Source organism: Triticum aestivum, chromosome 6D (assembly GCF_018294505.1).
Source record: "Triticum aestivum cultivar Chinese Spring chromosome 6D, IWGSC CS RefSeq v2.1, whole genome shotgun sequence".
Classification (NCBI taxonomy): Eukaryota; Viridiplantae; Streptophyta; class Magnoliopsida; order Poales; family Poaceae; genus Triticum; species Triticum aestivum.
Window position 1 is genome coordinate 451,307,327 of NC_057811.1, and position 17,503 is coordinate 451,324,829.

Here is a 17,503-nt window from a genome sequence, read left to right on the forward strand (position 1 = left end):
CTGACGCTGACGGTAATGTTACTGTCTACAAAGCTCGACTTGTTGCGAAAGGTTTTCGACAAGTTCAAGGGGTTGACTACGATGAGACTTTCTCACCCATAGCGATGCTTAAGTCTGTCCGAATCATGTTAGCAATTGCCGTATTTTATGATTATGAAATTTGGCAAATGGATGTCAAAACTACATTCCTGAATGGATTTCTGGAAGAAGAGTTGTATATGATGCAACCAGAAGGTTTTGTCGGTCCAAAGGGTGCTAACAAAGTGTGCAAGTTCCAGCGATCCATTTATGGACTGGTGCAAGCTTCTCGGAGTTGGAATAAACGTTTTGATAGTGTGATCAAAGCATATGGTTTTATGCAGACTTTTGGAGAAGCCTGTATTTACAAGAAAGTGAGTGGGAGCTCTGTAGCATTTCTAATATTATATGTGGATGACATATTGTTGATTGGAAATGATATAGAATTTCTGGATAGCATAAAAGGATACTTGAATAAGAGTTTTTCAATGAAAGACCTCGGTGAAGCTGCTTATATATTGGGCATCAAGATCTATAGAGACAGATCAAGACGCTTAATTGGACTTTCACAAAGCACATACCTTGATAAAGTTTTGAAAAGGTTCAAAATGGATCAAGCAAAGAAAGGGTTCTTGCCTGTGTTACAAGGTGTGAAGTTGAGTCAGACTCAATGCCCGACCACTGCAGAAGATAGAGAGAAAATGAAAAGTGTTCCCTATGCTTCAGCCATAGGCTCTATCATGTATGCAATGCTGTGTACCAGAACTGATGTGTGCCTAATCACTGGACAGCGGTCAAGAACATCCTGAAATACCTGAAAAGGACTAAGGATATGTTTCTCGTTTATGGAGGTGACAAAGAGCTCGTCGTAAATGGTTACGTTGATGCAAGCTTTGACACTGATCCGGACGATTCTAAATCGCAAACCGGATACGTGTTTTTATTGAACGGTGGAGCTGTCAGTTGGTGCAGTTCTAAACAAAGCGTTGTGGCGGGATCTACGTGTGAAGCAGAGTACATAGCTGCTTCGGAAGCGGCAAATGAAGGAGTCTGGATGAAGGAGATCATATCCGATCTAGGTGTCATACCTAGTGCATCGGGTCCAATGAAAATCTTTTGTGACAATACTGGTGCAATTGCCTTGGCAAAGGAATCCAGATTTCACAAGAGAACCAAGCACATCAAGAGATGCTTCAATCCCATCCGGGATCAAGTCCAGGTGGGAGACATAGAGATTTGCAAGATACATACGGATCTGAATGTTGCAGACCCGTTGACTAAGCCTCTTCCACGAGCAAAACATGATCAGCACCAAGACTCCATGGGTGTTAGAATCATTACTGTGTAATCTAGATTATTGACTCTAGTGCAAGTGGGAGACTGAAGGAAATATGCCCTAGAGGCAATAATAAAGTTATTATTTATTTCCTCATATCATGATAAATGTTTATTATTCATGCTAGAATTGTATTAACCGGAAACATAATACATGTGTGAATACATAGACAAACATAGTGTCACTAGTATGCCTCTACTTGACTAGCTCGTTGATCAAAGATGGTTGAGTTTCCTAGCCATAGACATGAGTTGTCATTTGATTAACGGGATCACATCATTAGGAGAATGATGTGATTGACTTGACCCATTTCGTTAGCTTAGCACTTGATCGTTTAGTTTACTGCTATTGCTTTCTCCATGACTTATACATGTTCCTATGACTATGAGATTATGCAACTCCCGAATACCGGAGGAACACTTTGTGTGCTACCAAACGTCACAACATAACTGGGTGATTATAAAGGTGCTCTACAGGTGTCTCCGATGGTGTTCGTGGAGTTGGCATAGATCAAGAATAGGATTTGTCACTCTGATTGTCGGAGAGGTACCTCTGGGCCCTCTCGGTAATGCACATCACTATAAGCCTTGCAAGCAATGTGACTAATGAGTTAGTTACGGGATGATGCACTACAGAACGAGTAAAGAGACTTGCCGGTAACGAGATTGAGCTAGGTATTGAGATACCGACGATCGAATCTCGGGCAAGTAACATACCGATGACAAAGGGAACAACGTATATTGTTATGCGGTTTGACCGATAAAGATCTTCGTAGAATATGTAGGAACCAATATGAGAATCCAGGTTCCGCTATTGGTTATTGACCGGAGACGTTTCTCGGTCATGTCTACATAGTTCTCGAACCCGTAGGGTCCGCATGCTTAAAGTTCTATGACGATCGGTATTATGAGTTTTTGTGTTTTGATGTACCGAAGGTAGTTCGGAGTCCCGGATGTGATCACGGACATGACGAGGAGTCTCGAAATGGTCGATACATAAAGAACGATATATTGGACGACTATGTTCGGACACCGAAAGTGTTTCGGGAGGTTTCGGACATATACCGGAGTACCGGGGGGTTACCAGAACCCCCCGGGGAGTATATTGGGCCTAATGGGCCCTAGTGGGAGAAGAGGAGGGGCGGCCAGGGCAGCCGCGCGCCCCCTCCCCCTCTAGTCCGAATTGGACAAGGAGGGGGGGGGGGGGGGCGCCCCCATTTCCTTCTCTCCCTCTCTCCCTTCCTTCTCCTCTCCTACTCCTACTTGGAAGGGGGGAGTCCTACTCTCGGTGGGAGTAGGACTCCTCATGGGGCGCGCCATAGGAGGCCGGCCCCCTCCTCCTCCTCCTCCACTCCTTTATATACGGGGAGGGGGGCACCCCTTGGAGACACAACAATTGATCATTGATCTTTTAGCCGTGTGCGGTGCCCCCCTCCACCATAATCCACCTCGTTCATATCGTAGCGGTGCTTAGGCGAAGCCCTGTGTCGGTAACTTCATCAACACCGTCACCACGCCGTTGTGCTGACGAAGCTCTTCCCCGAAGCTCTACTAAATCGTGAGTTCGCGGGACGTCATCGAGCTGAACGTGTGCTGAACGCGGAGGTGCCGTACGTTCGGTACTGAGGATCGGTCGATCGTGAAGACGTACGACTACATCAACCGCGTTGTCATAACGCTTCTGCTTATGGTCTACGAGGGTACGTAGACGACACTCTCCCCTCTCGTTGCTATGCATCACCATGATCTTGCGTGTGCGTAGGATTTTTTTTTGAAATTACTACGTTCCCCAACACCACCCATCGCCGAGGTCGTCCGTGGAGGCATGAAAAGGCCGCGCGCGATACCGGTGCTTGGAGGAGCACCGATGGAGGCGAAGCCAAAGCTCCCCGCGCTAGGGTTTGAGACGGCGGTGGAGGGGTCGCGGGTGTAGGAAGGGGTGAGGGGAGTGCCAGCTGTTGGGGAACGTAGCAGAAATTCAAAATTTTCTACGCATCACCAAGATCAGTCTATGGAGTAATCTAGCAACAAGGGAAGGGGAGTGCATCTACATACCCTTGTAGATCTCTAAGCGGAAGCGTTGCAAGAACGCGGATGAGGTAGTCGTACTCGTTGCGATTCAGATCGCGGCCGAATCCGATCTAAGCACCGAAGAACAGTGCCTCCGCGTTCAACACACGTGCAGCCCGGTGACGTCTCCCATTCCTTGATCCAGCAAGGAGAGAGGGAGAGGTTGGGGAAGACTCCGTCCAGCAGCAGCACGACGACGTGGTGTTGGTGGAGGAGCGCGGTACTCCAGCAGGGCTTCGCCAAGCACTACCAGAGACGAGGAGGGAGAGAGGTAGGGCTGCGCCAAGAGGGAGAGCAAAATCATGTGTTGGGCAGCCCCCATACCTCAAGTATATATAGGGGAAGAGGAGGGGCTGCGCCCCCACCTAGGGTTCCCTCCCTAGGGGTGGCGGCAGCCCCCAGATCCCATCTGGGTGGCGGCCAAGGGGAAGAGAGGGGGGCGCACCTAGGGTGGGCCTTAGGGCCCATCTGGTCCTAGGGTTTGCCCCCTCTCCTCTTGAGGGCGTCTTGGGCCTTGGTGGGAGGCGCCCCAGCCCACCTAGGGGCTGGTCCCTTCCCACTATTGGCCCACGGGCCTCTGGGGCTGGTGGCCCCTCCCGGTGGACCCCCGGACCCTTCCGGTGGTCCCGGTACATTACCGGTGACGCTCGAAACTCTTCCGGTGGCCAAAACGGGACTTCCCATATATAAATATTTACCCCCGGACCATTTCGGAACTCCTCGTGACGTCCGGGATCTCATCCGGGACTCCGAACAACATTTAGTAACCACGTATATCTATTCCCTATAACCCTAGCGTCATCGAACCTTAAGTGTGTAGACCCTACGGGTTCGGGAACCATGCAGACATGACCGAGACGTTCTCCGGCCAATAACCAACAGCGGGATCTGGATACCCATGTTGGCTCCCACATGTTCCACGATGATCTCATCGGATGAACCACAATGTCGGGGATTCAATCAATCCCGTATACAATTCCCTTTGTCTACCGGTATAGTACTTGCCCGAGATTCGATCGTCGGTATCCCGATACCTTGTTCAATCTCGTTACCGGCAAGTCTCTTTACTCGTTCCGTAACACATCATCCCGTGATCAACTCCTTGGTCACATTGTGCACATTATGATGATGTCCTACCGAGTGGGCCCAGAGATACCTCTCCGTTTACACGGAGTGACAAATCCCAGTCTCGATTCGTGCCAACCCAACAGACACTTTCGGAGATACCTGTAGTGCACCTTTATAGCCACCCAGTTACGTTGTGACGTTTGGTACACCCAAAGCATTCCTACGGTATCCGGGAGTTGCACAATCTCATGGTCTAAGGAAATGATACTTGACATTAGAAAAGCTTTAGCAGACGAACTACACGATCTTATGCTAGGCTTAGGATTGGGTCTTGTCCATCACATCATTCTCCTAATGATGTGATCCCGTTATCAACGACATCCAATGTCCATGGTCAGGAAACCGTAACCATCTATTGATCAACGAGCTAGTCAACTAGAGTCTTACTAGGGACATGGTGTTGTCTATGTATCCACACATGTATCTGAGTTTCCTATCAATACAATTTTAGCATGGATAATAAACGATTATCATGAACAAGGAAATATAATAATAACCAATTTATTATTGCCTCTACGGCATATTTCTAACACCAGCGCGGGCGTCCATCGGGTCAATTCGCCGGCAGTGGCGCGGGCGGGGCGAAGGTGGTGCGGCGGAGAGAGTGCGGCGCGAGCGCTCAAGTGTGCGGCGCGCGGAAGCGGACGCACCAAATAAACGGCGCGGGATGGCGACTCGGACCTTGCGCTGAACCCTTTATGCCGCGCGCGGTTATTGCGCCACCACTGGAGCTGGGTTAGCGATTGCGCGCGGTAAAAACCACATATTTGCGACGCGGCACTTATATAGCGCGGCTGTTGGAGATGCTCTCACACTTCTCAAATTTGCCAGATATATCCTACTCCATCCATCCCAAAATAAGTGACTCAACTTTGTACTAACTTTATACTAGAGTATAATTTTATGTCGTGAGAGATTAAACTGTTTCTTATTTTTCTTATGTGTGCTTCTGATGTACATATGTTTTCACCACACGATGCCAACCATGCACCATTGGTTTCTCGAACACCTCACGTCAGCAATGTCGGGAGGTTGTGGAGGCATGGGTCAAGAGACAGTGACTAGGATCCTCCCATAGGGCATGGTTGTTAAGTTATGGATTTCGATCCCTTATTCCTCATAATCACAATCTCAATCAAACCTTTTTACTATTCTTTACAATTTGAATCATTTTATTTACTTGCTTGCAATCATCACTTTCAACCACAAATAAAATACATTAGTACTTGTAACTAGTAAGGCTAGTAAGGTTGACACCCATACTAGGATGATTGTTGGGAACCAAGTGAAGTGTCTTAGTTATGTGCAAGTACTGATCATTGGCAGGAAATCAAGCCTCCGCGGGCTAATATATTGGTTCTCAATGGAGGAAAAGCTTACTTCATAGTGCAAGCTGTTTCACTTCGAAGCCCAACAACACAGTGTCCATGATATAACTAACATAAAATAAGAAACATATGACCTTAAATTCCCAAGAATGGTGTAGCACAAACAAGCCAGGCAGAAAGGCACAAAATGCATAATATGGCACACAAAAGAAGAAAACACAAATTCTAGAGACAATGGAAACTAGCTAGCTAGCTAGATTATTCATGACACAAGTGTTTAATTATGCGCTGAGAGTCCAAGTTTGGAAAGGAAGTCGGCGATGTTGCGGTCCGAGCTGCCATGTTCACTCATGGCCTTCTTCGCCATGTGGCTCCAGCTTGCAGCCTTCGTCCTGCAGCCCTTGGCATCGTCCATGACCTCTCTGATGCACCTCGCGAGCTCCTCCTTGGTGACCACCCCTTCCACCTGCACACCCACGTGCCAGACGTCCTGAACGTATTTGGCGTTGGTCGGCTGGTCCGACCACTGCGGCACAGCGACCATGGGCACGCCGATGCTGAGGGCCTCTATCGTGGAGTTCCAACCGCAGTGCGTGACGAAGCAGCCGACGGCCGGGTGCGCGAGCACCTCCAGCTGCGGGCTCCATGTCACGAAGAGCCCCCGCCCCTTGGCGTTTACCTTGTCGACGAAGCCCTCGGGCAGCTTCCAGGTCTCGGACGCCCTGACGACCCACAGGAAGGGCTCGCCGCTGCTGTACAGCCCCTCGGCGACCTCGGCCACCTGCGCCGGGTCGGGCGTGGCGAGGCTGCCGAAGGAGACGTACACCACGGAGCGCGCCGGTCTGTCGTCCAGCCAGGCCTTGCTCTCCGCCGCCATGGGAGTGTGGAGGTGGAAGCCGTAGGATGTGTCGTCGGCCATGCGGTTGTCGAGGTACGCCGACGGGATGCTGGGGCCGACCGCCTTGGCCCCCCACCTCGACGCCAAATACTCGGCTTCCTCGGGCTGCAGCTCGTCGAACGAGTTGATGAGGCTGTGGTCTGCCACCTCGAGCCCCTCGCACTGCTGCAGCAGCAGGTGCAGATAAGCGGGGCTGCTGCCCGGATCCGTGAGGAAGGAAGGGAAGTCGGCCGGCGACAGCGGCGTGGGCAGGCCTGGCAGCTTCGCGGGCGCGTTCTCCTTGTCGACGGGGAGTTTCAAGAGGCCTGCCCACGCGTGGGCGTACACCACGTTCACCGCGCACGCCTGCGTGAAGAAGGCCGCGCACTTGGCACCGTGCCGCCGAGCCACGCGCGGCGCCCAGAGCAGGAACGCGTCGTACACCACCGCCTGCACCGGCCGGCCCTGCTCCGCCTCGGAGCGGAGGAGCTCGTCCAGCGTGGACGAGCCGACCGACTCGAGCCGTGCCAGGAACGTGTGCACATCGCCGACCTCATCGTAGCCCTGCCGGTCGCACCCGTCCGAGAAGGCGGCGATGTGGACAGCGCCGGCGTGACATGGTCCGCCGGAGTTGCCGAGGACGGACCGGGTCACGGCGAGGGTGCAGCGGATGCCCCGGTGGCCGGCGAGCCGCTTCGCTAGCTGGAGGAGCGGATTGATGTGGCCCTGGGCTGGGTACGAGACGAGGAGCACGTGAATGCTGTGGTCCGATTCTGCCATGGCCGCTGTTCGTGTTTGTTAGCTAGTGTTGCAATGTGTGTTCTTGTACGGTTGTACTAATAAATTTAGGATGCCGTGGGCGTTAAGGGATCTGCCCACACATTCTGTGTGGTGCCTAAGAGGATCAGCCTACGCGTCTGTGTGTGGGCAAAATAACTAGCGCCCACACGCCTGTTTTTTCCCTCCCGGTCCCTCTTACACGCGTGCGTGTGGGCGAAATAGATAACGCACACACGCCCGGTACGTCAGGCCTCGTACCTTGTGGTCCCGCACGCCCCACGTGACACTTTACCGCGCGCCCGCAGTTGCCATGGGCCGGACCCTCGTCCATGTTCGTTTAAGTACAGTTGCCATGTCGCTGAACTACGGTTGCCATATCAGACAACTACAGTTGCCATGTTTGCTCAACTGCAGTTGCCATCTCAGGTCAAAGTTCCAGATTGCCATTTTTTGGACAACTACAGCTGTTGCCATGTGTGGTCTGGTCTACTGCAGTTGCCGTGATTTCAAAACTTTAGGAGTTGCCACATACTAACACTAGGCAGTTGCCCATGTAGCACTACAAAAAAAGGCATGGCAAAAAAACATGTGCGGGTAAAAGTGAGAGTTGCCATGTGCTCACAAGCACGCTAGGGCAGTTACCATGTAAAAAAAAGAGTTGCCATCTGCTTACGTGCACGCTAGGGCAGTTTGCCATGTATCATACAAAACATATGGCAACTGACATGTTCGGGTAAAAAAAAGAGAGTTGCCATCTGCTTGCAATCACACTAGGGCAGTTGCCATCTACACTGCAAAACGCTTGGCAACTGGCAGCTTGGGTGTGGGAGAGGAGGCGGGCATGTGGGCGAGATGGCAAACGCCCACACACCAGCCCTTGTACGTGACGAAAACTGGTGTGTGGGCGAACTGCTAAACGCCTACACGCCGGCCCCTCTGTGTGGTAAAACGGATGTGTGGACGACCTCTCTCACACACCACACACGCGAGTTGTCCTACGTGGCATACAAAATCAGCTAATTCGTGCCAAGATTCGTGCAGAAGTTACTGAACGATGATGGAGACGCGTGGGTGAGTTGGCTAACGCCCACACGCGTGGGCGTTACACTTTTCGTAAATTTATAGATTCGGCTTGACACTTTCCGACCCGTGTAACCTAAAAATACATTATCTGTGACAGTCGTGGGCTGCGGACATGGCCATGAACGTGGAAGCCCCGGCACGGTGCAAATGGCGGTTTCGTCGTCGTCGTCAGACGTAAGGAGGACTGAAATTCAAGTGACGCGTCGTGTCGCCATAAGCTGGGGTGCCACACGATTATTGGCGATAGATAGGACATGCATCATGAAAAACTAAACAGAGCTCTCTGTTGAGTAGACTTATATGAATGATGGACGTAAACAGTATATTTATTCTATACCCCCTCAACTGTTTTTCAGAAAGGGGCGAGTGGCTGGGCTAAAGAAAGGGTACAATAGCCAAAATGAGGGAGGCCGGCTGGTCTATTGTACTATCAGATAAGTGATGACGAGGCAACTGATAGAGGTAATACCATTATTAGTAATATCATGGCCATTACTCAGACAAACAGGACTGCTAGATATATATGTTGGTAGAAGTCAGTTGCACTTGTTTTCCTTTGTTTGATAGTTCATTTTTCACTACGGGGCTACTTCGAAAACTGTATTCTATGATGATGCTTCTTGGTGGTTGAACTAAGCATTTACGTTGTATGATAAGAACGAGCAGCGAACATGCATGCAGGATTCAATTAGCACGGGACTCGCCGGTCAGTTTTAGTTCATGATGAAAGGATGATTCAACTTTAAGAAAGATGAAACTAAATGTTTCTAGTAAGTTCCTTCATCCTTCATGTGAAAAATAATCATGATGGATTAAACAAAACGAGTACGATTAGAGTTCACGATGTGTGTTAGAAGTATTTCTAACGTATTATTTCTTCTACCTAAATTGACGGATTTTGTAACTTAAATAGCTGCACTTCATTTGCACACAGCAATCTAAATATGGGAGGTTTAACTTTTATTTGTTGTTGTTAATAGATCACAACATTGAATAGACCATTGCTGCGGATTTGGTTAACAGACATTTAAGATAAGAAACATTTTCCGAATTGAGTGTTTTGGAATTGAATTAACAAGTAAATGTTTATACGTTGCCATCATCTCCCTCACCAATCATCTCAATATTATCTTTGTTTCTGAATATTCTGAATTTAGTGTTTTGAACTGATGAATGGAGAAAACAATTCATTGATTCCCCCTGCTCCACCCCACCCGCCCCCGGTCGCCGTTGCAACGCAGGGGCATGTTTGCCAGTCATTATAAATAGTAAGAATCTTAGTGGATGTTCGTATTAGAAGAACTGACGTTAGGTTGAAAAACGGGTTTAAGTAAGTTCATGCTATTCTTTTTTGGATTAAAAAGTAGGCAACCCCATTTTGATGAACCACATTTGAGTTAGACGAAAACACTACACCTGCGGAGTATTTACATGCCAATTATGCTGATGTATGTTGTCTCAACTAATCTCCCCCCTGATTTTCACGGTGTGGTGCGCACCATGATTTCTAATGCCATATGTAAAACCCGTTAGTAGCTCTAACAAACCTCGAGATAGACCCTTTGAACAACTTTTATTAGTTCCTTCACCTTGGTCCTTCTCTTCCTCCCGAGACGAGCTCGCATGTGAACTGCTAGAATTTCATTCGATGCGTATCTTCGATTACTCTCTGGAGTGGAAATAGCACTACGACACACTTTTTTCTCCAACGAAAAGGCGATCAGCACAAGTTCAAACTAATGAAGCCATCACCAGCTGGACATGGAGTTTCAGCTCCCGAGCTCAAATGCTCCTTGATGAATAGTAAACTCGGAACAAATATTAAAAATATTCTAAAAACTTCTTTCTTGGTAAACTTTAACAAATGTTTTGTGTCCTTACAAAAAATTATCTAGAAATGACATTCGTGGAAGTCGTGGACAAAAGACAAAATCAATGCTCCAAAAATGCTATTTTTGAAATCATTTTGGAGTGCTGGTATTTATTTTTTGCCATGACTTCCACTATTGTCATCTCGTGCTGAAATTTTTCAAGCACACAACTGTTGAAGTTTGCCATAAAAGAATTTAGAATTTCTTGAATTTGTTTTCATAATTTTTGGATTTTACTGTTCATCCCGAGCTCAAATGAGCTCGGGAGCAGAAGAGGACTTTCGTCAACCGGCTTTCATACAATGGTTTTGATCCCATAAGGGAAAAGCCTGAAACAAGAGTATAATTACACTCATGAATCTCATGGGCGCCAACTACTACAACCTCAGACGAGCATAGCAGAGCTGACCCAGCACAACCACCAATAGAGAAACCATCAAGATCAAGCCGAAAGAGGAACTCATCATAGAGGAGGATCAATGCAAGTAGAAGTTGTCAAGGAATCACTGAACAGGGAGGAAGGAAATCACAACCATTGGAGAAAGGACCGGATCCGACGCTTAGAAGGAAGGAAATCACAACCAAGGAGGAACAAGGAGGAAGGAAATCACAACCAAGTAGAAGAACTGACGTCAATTTCATATACCTCACAATGACGCAACAAATGCAACTCCATCAAACTAGCTTGGCATTTTGAGAAATGAATTTAGGTGGGGACCCTCGCGTGTTGTTCAAAAAACATGTGAGCAGACAAAGGGTGCAATTCCAAGACTATGACACCAAAAAGGAATCACCGCTCGCATACCAATCTTGGTTGATCCAACCAAAATATCAGACCAAGGGCTATCATTCCCGAAGTAGATATTTGAGCCAGCAACTTCAAAAGGAAACAATGTGCGGACCTCAATGTTGTTTGACCACATCAGAAGGCTAGATCATGAGTTTTCATCTAGAGAATGCAAACACGACGTTAGTCACCATCCACCGACCTATCGTCCAGCTCACACTGAACTAGGCGGCCAAAGGAGAAATCGATGGAAAGGAAGATGCCATCGCATTGCTTCTAATAATTGCCAAACAAATATCTAGTCCATGGTTGTCATGCACGCAACAACAACACTTAGCAGCCATCCCCACCATAAGTGTTGCCAATATTACATAGCCCTCAAAGGCTCTGATCTAGTTCTCAACCGAACCAAATCTGGCCTTAGCGGCTTGCACTATTAACGGTGAGAGAGTGGAGTGACACTAGCCACCCCACGAGGTCAACCCAGTGTTGGGTGCTTCGTGCCACAACCACATGATCTCCATGCCTCGTCGTAGACATGCTACATCAATCCATTCTTGCCACTGTCCAATCTGCATGTAGGATCACCAGATCAGTGTGCCTTGCCCTCGGCCACCACCCACTACTATACCACCTCCTCTCCCAACAACTAGGCCACCATTGCGTGATTGAAAGAGGGAGGAACTCTCGGCACCTTTGGTGTGGTGCAAGTCACAACTGTCATAAAGGTCGGTGACAAATACAAAGAGCAGGGGAGGGTGAGGGAGTTGGGAAGGCGCGGTGCCAGGGTTTCCGACTTGTGTCTCCTTGGAGGCATCTGGATTGTAGTAGTGATAGCATTTGTGGATCTTCATCAAGTAGTGCATATGCTGGATCTATCCAGAATACTGGCATGGCATTGACTGTTCGTGGTACTATTGAGGATCGTGAGTGGAACTCTCGTATTTGCTTCAAGAGCTTGTCCTAAGCATGTATGAAATTACAACTCAGGCTAGTCATAGTTCTAATTTTGTATTGGTAAACTTCTCCATGTAATTTGCCAGCTTTTAGTTCATGCTCGCTTTGACCATTAGTTCAAAAGTTGAAACATCTTCATATACTTGGCCCAGGGCACAACCAGAAAAGACAAAAGCCCATGGGGCCCACCATACTATAACTAGCCTAGTCCTCTCTCTCTCTCTATTGATTTTCGAGTTAAAATTTTATGAAACTTTCATATTTGAATTTACCTTTTTTTGAAAATTCAATGTAAAAAAATTCAAATATTTTGCATGTCTCCAAATTACTGAAAGTTTTCAACTTCTAAATTTTTGAAGGTTGTCAAAATTTATGAAAATTTACAAATTTCAAAATCCTTAAAAGTGTTTAATTTCTGAGAGTTAGGAGCTAAAACTTCCTAAAGTTGATGTTTGCAATTTCTAGAAGATACCAAAATGGAAACTTAATCAACTATTGAGCTTTAGAGAATGGCAAGAAAATTAGTGAGGAAGTTAAATCCGAGTCACTACGAGGTTCCCGCCACTCCCCCTCGAAAGTTCTATAAATTTACGACAATAAATCCATTGAAAGGTTGGCAAAATGAGGGAGGGCTGATTCAGTAATTTAGTTATACGCCTGACTATATAAGTTGCCAGAGGACTCCCTCTATAGCTCACTATAGTTTCCATTGACCCCAATAGTTGAGTAAATGTAGCTTTCTTTTATTCCATAGTGAGTATAGGTAGAGAAAGAGATTAATTAAGACCATGCCATTGGACCTAGTAGAGCACATTTTAGGATTGGGTGGTCTCTGGAATATCTTGCTAACTAGTAATGAAGGTCGCACCTAATGTTGTTAAGATCCAACATGTCATACTAAAGCACATTCAACTCTCAAGTTAGTTGAGATTCGCAAGGCAGAAGCACATAGAGATGTGAATAGTGTGATGGTTGCAATGGGGGACACACATTAAGCAAGATCAGTTGAGACTTATGCTTCATTTTGTTGGGCTGCAAAGATTTGGTGATCAAGAGCGTCCGGCCAAATATTTGTAGGACAAAAAATAGCTTGTGCTACATGATGAACTTATCTCACAATTTTCCATCACTATCTTAGATACTAACTTGATTGATAGTCCCCGAACGTGTCTGAATTGTCTTAATTCCATTATCATTTTTTCTGAGTCTTATGGAGTTTGTGGGATTTCGATTAGACATGCATTCTGATTGTAGGCATTGAATAATGTTAGTATGATATGAGTACATCTTTGCCCCCGTGGGCACCTTCGAGATACTAAGCCGATTCGACATCTTGAAATTGACGAAGTCAGTATAGATGCCTTATAGCCACTGAACAAATATCGTTAGAAAGCCTGAAATAAATTCAAAAAAATACGAGCACCAGTGCCAAGTCTTGGACTCGAACCTTGATGGGTTGGTTCCACCACAAGGAACCTAACCACATGAGCTACGCTCAGGCGATGACGGCGACACGTCTTCGGCCCGCTTCAGTACTTGTGGTCATCGCTAGGTGATTTATGGATCTGAGTGTAATTTCTATTATTTTTGGTGTTTATTATACTATCATGATTAAAGATGAGTAGATCGGAAGTTTTCTTGTAAAAAAACCAATGGCAAAATAGGTCACAAATAACAATAACTGGTGACTTTTGAAGCATACACACGTTCTCGGATTATTTGCTCAGCATCCCCCCATGGCTCCGTGCGTGTCAGCTTCCTCTCCATGTACAAGCTTAGCTACTCCTCCAAGAGCTCTGCGCGCCACGACGAATTGATGGGGGAAGACTTGTGTGAGATCTATGATCTCATATTAGGTGAGATCTATGATCTCACATTAGGTGAGATCTATGAGATCGATATTTTGGAAAAATACATGTTCAAACATTCTCAAACTTTTTGTAGAAACACATCAGTGTTTGATGTACACCTCAAAAAAATTCATCTCCTAATTCAACTTACATTAATAGAAACAAAGAAGAAAAAATTGGATCAGAATAGTGTCAAAGTACTATTCATCCAAAGCTATCACTATTCACATTCGATTTTGTCTTTTTTGAATCTCTAAATGTACATCGAGTTTTGAGCTATTCATTTTTGGAGTTGTAGACATACCCCACATGAATGTTGTCAAATAATTTCATTTTTTTGAAATGTCTAAATATGAGATTTTGGGGGTGATCTCAGATCTCACACAAGTTGCCCCCCCCCCCCCCCCCCCCCCCCCCCCCCCGATTGATGCCGAGCATGCAGCGCTAGCTCTCTGCCGCGCGGGAGTGCTGCTGAACATCTCTCTCTGAAATCCATCGTTGTCGTCTTGGCGCAAAAAATTTGCTGCCGCTGCCTCTGATGCAAACTTGCGCAAGGCTAAATTACACATTGTTTGGATAAAGCCACCGTCATAATACTACGCGGCTACACGCATGCTACATCTCTGTCGTATCTATAATTTTTGATTGTTTTATGCCAATATTCTACAACTTTCATATACTTTTGCTAACATTTTATATTATTTTTGGGAATATCATATTGATCCAGTGCCCAATGCCAGTTGTTGTTTTTTGTTTCGCAGAAAGTCCATATCAAACAAAGTCCAAACGAGATAAATTTTTACGGAGAAAGAATATATGTGATTTTTGAGAAGAAGAATCAACGCAAGACGGTGGCCGAGGTGGCCACAAGGAAATAGGGCATGACGAGCAGGGTGGTCGTGCCATGTTGCCTTGTGACTCCCTCGTAAGGCGGTTGCAACCCTTCTTTCACTGGAAGAAATATAATTTTCCAAGAAAAAACCCCCTCAAAATTTCAGCCCAATTGGAGTTACAGATCTCTAGGAATTTAAGAAACTGTGAAGGGCCAGAAAATAGGAACACGAAACAGAAGAGAACACACACACACACAGAGAGAGAGAGAGAGAGAGAGGGAGCGAGAGAGAGAGAGAGGTCCAATCTTGGTGGGGCTCCTGCCCTCCGGGAGCCATGGCAGCCATGGATCAGAGGGGAAACTCGGGGGTAGGCAAGCAAGAAGAAGAAGGAGGGGGACTCTCTCCCCTCTCTTCCCATGGCGCCAGAGCGCCGCCGCGGGAATTACCGTGACGATGATCTACACTAACAACTTCGCCGCCGTCAACACCAACTCTCTCTCCCTCTATGCAGCGGTGTAACACCACTTCTACCCTCTGTAATCTCTACTTAAATACGGTGCTTAATGCTACATATTATTATCCAATGATGTGTTGCCATCCTATGATGTTTGAGTAGATTCGTTTTGTCCCATGGGTTGATTGATGATCGTGATTGGTTTGAGTTGTATGTTTTATTTTGGCGATATCCTATGGTGTCCTCCATGTCGTGCAAGCGTGTGGGATTACCGCTGTAGGGTGTTGCAATACATTCATAATCCGCTTATAGTGGGTGGCGAGAGTGACAAAAGCTTATACCCGAATAAGGGGGTTGTTGCGTATGGAAGTAAAGTGGACTTGTTACTTAATGCTATGGTTGGGTTTTATCTTAATGATCTTTATGAGTTGCGGATGCTTGCTAGAATTCCAGTCATAAGTGCATATTATCCAAATACGGAAAGTATGTTAGCTCATGACTCTCCCTCGTATAAAATTGTAATAATAATTACCGGTCTAGTTATCAATTGCCTAGGGACAAATCTTTCTCTTGTGTTACAAAAGCTTTCTACTAAATAACTAACTTTTATTATCTTGCAAATTACTCATAGTTTTATTCTCGCTAAGTACATCTAGATTTATTCTCACAAACTTATCCTTATACCTACAAAGTAGTTTTATTCTTATTCTAGGTAAAGCGAACGTTAAGTGTGCGTAAAGTTGTATCAGTGGTCAATAAAACTTAAAAGGAATATTAATTCTACCTTTAGCTCCTCGTTAGGTTCGACACTTTTACTTATCTAAAGAGGCTACAATTGACCCCCTATACTTGTGGGTTATCAACGCACCAAACACGTTTCTTGAGAAATAGACTGTTAGAGCTGTGTCGAATATTTTGTATAAGGTAGGTTACAGTTGGACTCTGAGTCATATGATGTGCAGAAAGGATTACAAAGTCATTTCCTAATAGGACACTTTTATCCTAGGCTTTGTGTATAATGTGAGGTAGACAGATGATGTAACATATGCCAACATAATATCACAGGCACGCAGGGGAGCCGGCGGCTGGGGTGCGATATTGTGACGGTGTTACAGGGAGGAGCGCCCGTACTCAGCCCTGAGGATGTAGCCATATTGATGAATCTAGTTAATAAATCTCGGTGTCGTGCCTTATATAATTGCTGGGTCCTCAGTAAGCCGACTACACGCCTCTGATTAATTCTAACATAGACAGTAGGCAACGCAGTGCACATGGTCTGTTTCAATAGCACGTATGTCACTAATCCGTGTTGGATGTATACATATCACTGATAGTTTAACTCTATAGGTATGCAGTTAGGGGTCTTAAACGATCTATTTGTACTATTGATCAATTTTTACTACTCCTCTTGTCCATATTAATAGACGCTGCTTTAACACAACTTTGTATTAAAACAATGTCAATTAACTTGGACCAAAGAGAATACTAATTTCAGTGTTTTGGCTTGATTGGCGGTTGCTTGTCTAAACTATGAAGTACCACTACTCCTCACTTAAAACTAGATTCGCACAACATGTTTGTGTGATAGACCATGACTAAAAATCTTGCAGTGATAAAGGCAATTCAGTTAGGGCACATGTATTCCACGAGCCCGACCGAGATATATATGTGTGTCGACTGTCCACACAGAAGTTTATTTTCAGAGAACCAACTCATATCATTCTGAAGATAATTTTTTCAGAGCAACGTAAAGGATTGTTTTATGGCCCGAGAATGTATGAATGCCAGTACGCAACTAGGATTAGGAGACACCAGGAGCAAAAGTGCGGCAGGACGCTGTCTTGTACCACCTTGTTTTCTTCGAAGGCCTCACCAACCTGCTGACCACTTTGCTCAGCGCTATGGACGAATGCTCGTGCATGACCTGATGCATGTCCATCTGCCAGATGGCATTCGTGCCTGGCTAGACACTACCCCTCTGTAGCAACCCAACCCTACAGTCTACAGACTTGCTCCTGGCGACAATTTACCGACCGTGGTCAAGAATAAAGGATGGCCCCGTTGGCTGTTGTGCATGGGCGGTGTCGCGAGGGAAGTTCCGACAGTACGAGAGGGGAGTATGGAAGATGCTG

The 17,503-nt window shown here is 46.3% G+C and overlaps 1 protein-coding gene across 1 annotated transcript; it reads right to left on the reverse strand.

The window, feature by feature from the left end:
* Positions 1 to 5,984: 5,984 nt before the first annotated feature.
* On the reverse strand, positions 5,985 to 7,713 carry LOC123145787 (UDP-glucosyltransferase UGT13248). Its single transcript, XM_044565278.1, has one exon. The coding sequence runs from the start codon at positions 7,534 to 7,536 to the stop codon at positions 6,157 to 6,159; it is 1,380 nt and encodes a 459-aa protein (XP_044421213.1). The 5' UTR covers positions 7,537 to 7,713; the 3' UTR covers positions 5,985 to 6,156.
* Between the last annotated feature and the right edge of the window lie 9,790 nt (positions 7,714 to 17,503).

Excerpts from the sequence above, each read along its gene's own strand:
- LOC123145787 (XM_044565278.1), bottom strand. The coding sequence starts at position 7,536 with ATGGCAGAATCGGACCACAGCATTCACGTGCTCCTCGTCTCGTACCCA.